The sequence below is a fragment of the Chenopodium quinoa genome, unplaced genomic scaffold (assembly GCF_001683475.1).
Source record: "Chenopodium quinoa cultivar QQ74 unplaced genomic scaffold, ASM168347v1, whole genome shotgun sequence".
Lineage (NCBI taxonomy): Eukaryota > Viridiplantae > Streptophyta > Magnoliopsida > Caryophyllales > Amaranthaceae > Chenopodium > Chenopodium quinoa.
In genome coordinates, this window is record NW_018745684.1 from 8611549 (window position 1) to 8617548 (window position 6000).

General features: G+C 35.3%; 1 protein-coding gene across 1 annotated transcript; it reads right to left on the minus strand.

Annotated features, from left to right (window-relative positions):
- Positions 1-140: 140 nt before the first annotated feature.
- LOC110718037 lies at positions 141-605 on the minus strand. Its single transcript, XM_021896839.1, has one exon. It carries the CDS (start codon positions 603-605, stop codon positions 141-143), a length of 465 nt encoding a protein of 154 aa, XP_021752531.1.
- Positions 606-6000: the final 5395 nt, after the last annotated feature.

Sequence of the window (6000 nt, forward strand, 5' to 3'; positions counted from 1 at the left end):
CCTTATAGCCGATTCCACAACTTGTCACGAATACCTTTCTTAAGCACTCTCTTAGACCTCCTTATCACCGTAGGTAAGCCTAAGTATTTATCATGTATGTCCACCACATTAACCCCCAAACCATTTGCTAAAGCAATCCTCTAGTCATCTTTCACACCCTTGCTAAACGACACCGTCGTTTTCCCCAAATTTACCATTTGATCCAAAGTCGCCTCATAAGTATGAAGAACCTCACAAATAGTATTCACTTCATCAATATTAGCCCTTGTAAAAATAATACTATCGTTCACAAATAATAAATGTGAAATTGGGGGAGCCGTCGGAGCCACTCGAATCCCATGAAGACGACCACCATCCACTGCTTTAGACAACAAGCCCGACAATGCCTCAGCACACAAAATAAAGGGATACGGGGATAACGAATCACCTTGTTGTAAACCCCTAGAAGGAGTAAAATTCCAAGAAGGTACACCATTTATAAGAACCGAGAAAGAAACCAATGAGACACAATGCATCACACGGTTAACCCATTGAGCAGCAAACCCCAATTTCAACATGAGGGCCCTTAAAAAAGCCCATTCTACTCTGTCACATGCTTTAGCCATATCAAGTTTCAAAGCCAAAAAAACCACACTCACTGGTAGAGTTCTTCATACAGTGAAGTAATTCGAAAGTACCAAAATATTATCTGTGATTAACCTCCCTGGGGTAAATGCACTTTGATTAATCGAAGTAATATCATTAAGGAAAGTTCTAAGCCGATTAGAAAGCACTTTTGTGATCATCTTATAAAAAATATTACACAAGCTAATAAGCCTAAAGTCAATCATTTTTTCCGGGGCTTTCTTTTTAGGAATAAGAGCAATAAAAGTTTTATTTATCAACTCAAGGATCACATCACCGTTAAGGACACCAAGAACCAATCTAGTCACCGCAGGGCCAACAATATTCCAGTATGTTTGACAAAGAAAGAGGGCACATGCCATCCGGTCTTGGAGCCTTCAAAGGGTGCATTTGTTTCAAGGCGATAAAAACTTCTTCTCCGGTATAGTTCGCGCACATCCCCTTATACATTTCATCATTCACTCTTCGACTTATCCCGACCAATGCATCATCAAAAAAAGATGGTTGAGCAGAGGTAAATAACTCAAGAAAGTAATCATGGAAACCTTGCTAACTCTCTTTTCATCCTCATGAACAACCCCATCATTCGTGACTAGCTTGGAGATGCGATTTTTCTACTTGCGAGACGAGGCCTTATGGTGGAAAAAGCTTGAATTTCTACGTCCTTCTTTTAACCACAGAGTGAGAGAACGCTGGCGCCAGTATAACTCTTCTTGATGGAGCAAGTTGGAAATCTCTCGCACCACCCTACGTCTCTTAGTCACCTATGCTTCAGATCTCCCTCCTTTATTAAGAACCCTGAGCCTTTTTCTCCTCTTCCTAATCTCCCTAAAAATATGACCAAACTCCTTGTCACTCCAAGAAGTCTGGTCTGTAGCACACAACGCAAGCTTCCCTTCAGTTGTAGCACCCCCAAAAACTGCCATGCATGAGCAATCACTCCTTCACACTTCTCACTTTCAGTCCAGCCTTGTTCAAACCAAAAATTTTTCTCATTCCCCTTCTTCATAATCCCCCCTTCCTCATGACATAATTTGAGTGGTGAATGATCAAACCATTCCCTCTCTAAATGTAACAATTTCGCATTGGAAAAAGTATCCATCCAACTATGAATAGTAAGTGCACGATGAAGTCGACATTGCACATTATTCTCACCCACTGCTCATTATCGTAGGTTAATTCATACCCCGAAAATGACACATCTTGCAGGCTACATCGGGGCAAATTGGTAATTGCATATTAACTAGAGGTGATAAAAAATCAGGTCGGGAAAGGCCTTAATATCATATCTCATTCCCAAACCCGCAAAAAAGTAGCGGGCTTAGCGAGCTTTCGGGTTTTTTCGGGTCAGTTCAATTTTTTTCATTACTATAAATGTGTTTTTTGGCCTTCCCAAACCCGCGCTATTTTCAAGCTAGGTCGGGTCAGGTTTGCTGCCATAATTTTTTTTTTTTTTTTGGGGAGAGAATGAAGTTTTGCATGAGCCATACTTTCATTTTATACATAAAAAACATAACTCTATCAGTTGGCAGGCGTTAAATGCATATATAAACAACAGTTAACACTTCTTTTTCACATTTCATTATTATAAAAGTTAATTATATTTTAAAAAATGTCACTTGATACGTTTAGGTTAAAAACTAGGAATTTCTCATTGATATGTGTAATTAATGTACATAAAGTAAATAAAAATATTACTCGCGAAACATTTTGTTTCTTTTATCTGAATTTAAAATCACGCAAATTATTTCCTTCTTCCTCCCTTTCCCTCGATCACAATGTTACGACCCGTCGGCAACTGAAATCCTCCACCCTCCTTCACCTTTAAATAAGATTTCAGAAAATTAAAATTAGTTTTAATTAGGAGTAAGTAAAAATGTAAGGTACCTAGTCTCAGACCCAAAACTAGTTATGACTAGCCAGGTTAAGAACCAGAATTGGTTCCACTTTTAGGTCCAAAGTTTAGGAACCGATCCAATCCGATTTCATTTCTTGAAAATATGGACCTTGTTCCAGCTGAGTACCCGAAACCGGTTCTATAACCTTATAATTCTTCCTAGCCTTTTTTTTTAAAAAAAAAATCACTAGTGACTTTTTACTCCGTAGGCCTAGTATATATATATATATATATATATATATATATATATATATATATATAATTCCTTATCCCACTCTTAATTTATACCCAACTAGCACTCATTTATAAGGAGTACATCTTTACTTCTAACCCAAATTAAGGGGATCCACTGGACTAAAGGCTGGAGCTATTGGGCCTACGGTAGCTAGAGACGCTAGAGGTTAGAGCCGCTAAAGTTGTGGAATTGGCGCTAAAGAGAAATGGAGTGTGTGTGGTTTTAGGGTTACCACTTGGGGGTTTGGTAGAGTCAGAGACTCAATTTTTTATTTACTTTTTTGTGTAGGAAATGAGTTCAACAATATAGCGTTGTAATCACTACACTAATCACCACAATTAGATATAGTTTTACATATTGATTATTGAGGACAACCCCAACAAAATCGAAAAACACTATTAAAGGCTATGATAATGGTGGATGTTGTATCCAATAACCATTCGTTGCGAATTTTTTTTGTAACAAATACAATCGATACCAAAGATTAGAAGTACGCTGCGAAAAGGTAATTTTCTTGTAGGGGTACCCCTGCATGTATTAAAATTCAACCTGGTGTTAAGACCATTGAATATATATGAAACCCTGGCACGCTAGAAGCGTGGGAAGCCACTTGGTTCCAAAGATTCTTAATTAACCAAGAAAACTAAAAAGACTCTGTAGTAGAAAATGACATTAATAATGTTCCCCAAACCAAAGGTCAAGCTAAGAAAGGCCAAAAGTGGATGAGGATAAAGATAAAGATGATAATCCAAAATAAAAGGTGTCAAAATTAAATGAGCAAATAACAATGACGTTTCAATAAATTATATTTCTACCAAGAAACATTGGATAGAAAGGATGGTATCGTAAATGAGTTATCTACTTAGGAAATTTTGTGTAGAACTACAAGTATCTTATAAAGATAAGCTGTTTTGAGAACAACTATCCGTTTTTTTTTTATGAAAACTACCCATAAGATAGCAAATGTTTGTCTAGCACTATTCATAAATAGTATTTGTCTAATTAAGCCGTTTGTGAGGCCTACTCCTACGGTTTCCCACTCAGTTCTCTCCTCCTTCATTTACTTTCCCTCCAAACTCATCCAAAAATCTAAGAGAGAAAAATTTGAGCAATTCACACAATTTCTCACTAAATTTGGTAATGTTTAAAGCTACTGTTATAATTCTTGGTCTGTGTAATTGGTTTAGGGTTTTAAACTTACTTCAATTAACATAATTAGGGATTCAATTTAGGATTTAGGGCTTTAATTCAATTTTGGAGATTTTAATTTCAAGGGTTTAAGGCTATAATTAAATTAGTGATTTTGTTTATTTTTGTAATTAAAAATTTAGGGTTCTAATTTATGATTTAAAGGTCACAAATTTCATAGTAATTACTACATTGTACCTCGTTCATCCTTGTTTTCGTACAATATTTTTAGCATTTACTTTGCCCTTCCCTATAACCATTGATGCAGTTTCACTCTCTGACATGGAATTAACCAAAATAGCAAGAAGATGAATTGGAAAGAGAGAGACAGCAAGGGAAAAGGTTATAGGCCCTGTCAAATTTCTAAAAAGGGAATGAATAGGAGATTTGCTTAGGTCAGATTAAGATGGTGAAAGGTGGAAGGTCAAAGAAGAGGAGTGAAAATGAAGGGAACGTAAATGAAGGAAGATAGAGATAGTTAGGAAGGGAGTTAATTGGGTGGGAAACCATAGTAGTGGGCCCCACAAATGGTTTAATGGGACGGAAACCGTTCATGAGTAGTGCAAGAAAAATGTTTGCTATCTTACGGGTAGTTCCACACAAAATTTTAAAAAATGGGTTTATGTTCACAAAACAACCTATCTTTAGGGTAGTTTTACACAAAATTTTCATTTACATACTTATTCTATTATAATCGAAATGATATCCTATATTATCCTAATTATAATTAAATTATACTTTGTATTGCATTTTGTAAGTTGAGATATTTTTGACTTTAAAAAACTATTCAAAAATATAATTTTATGATTAAGTGCGAAGTATTAAGAAAAAATTGTCACGTATGTGGAGTCTCATTAAATTCATCTCAATGACTATTTTTCAAATATCAAATACTTATAATTTTGTTTATACATAATTTTAGATAATTATATTTAAAATTATGCACTATACATTGACAAACATACCTAATGTAAAAGATCTATATGTCAACTAAAATAAAGCGAAGGATGTAGAATTGAAATATTTTTCAAACACATACATCTCTCCCAACTATAGTCCTTCACCCTAAATCATGCATGGAAGAAAAGATTTAATAATTTTAGTTGCTAAATTATTGTACGTCGCTGTACGTCGCTGTTATTAGACTCAATAAACTAGTAAAAAAGAGAATTTTTTTTATTTCTTTTTTTTTTTTTTTTTAATATATGGGAATCCATAGGCCGTAGTGAAATTATGTTGATTCTTGCCACCTCCAACCCCAACTTAGAATTTTCCAAAATAAAGAAGTACAAATGTACAAAATTGAATGGTGCAATTCGTCTTAAATTCAATTGTACTATTCGTCTGTTGCACAACTTAATATTCTAAAGATAATGAATGATGGATTGATGGATCAATGTAAGGTCGACTCCAACTAGTCAACTATGAATACCACCTTAGCTTATTGGAAGGAGTATAAATTATGGGGTGGGCTAGCTTCACCCTTTTGAAATTTCTAACTTAAATAACACTCTCACCGTTTTACACACGTTTATCTCTAGATAGGTACTGTACGATATATTCAGGTTTCGACTAATTATACCACGTTGAAGAAATAAAGGGGGAAATGACTATAACTTGATTGACGGGGCATTAATAATGTATTCAATCTTTTAGTTGATATGTCACTATTTTCATAACCTCTTAATTTGGCATGAGCCTGCTGTCAAAGCTAAGGACTAGTTCAGATAGGGTAAATCAAACTTATAACATTGGTCACTGTTTACACAACCTCTCAACTTGGCAGGAGCATCAAAGCTAGGGACCAAGTCAAGTAGGACAAAAATGAGCTTATAGCATGGGTCAACTGCGCCTAGGTCTTCTCCTGTCAAGCGATAATTGTATGAGTTGCATCTTGTTATATTGATTGAACGTTGATCATTTTCTCAGATTATACTGTCCACTAGGACGTTAGGACCACAACATTTCAAGGGGTACTGATGGATAAAGGGACTATGCAATAATTAACTACTAATATACCTTTTAGCAATATTCAATTAATAGTATTTGAGCTAGT

What these genes read in the sequence shown, in the direction of transcription:
- LOC110718037 (XM_021896839.1), bottom strand. Translation starts at nt 605, where the DNA reads ATGGCTAAAGCATGTGACAGAGTAGAATGGGCTTTTTTAAGGGCCCTC.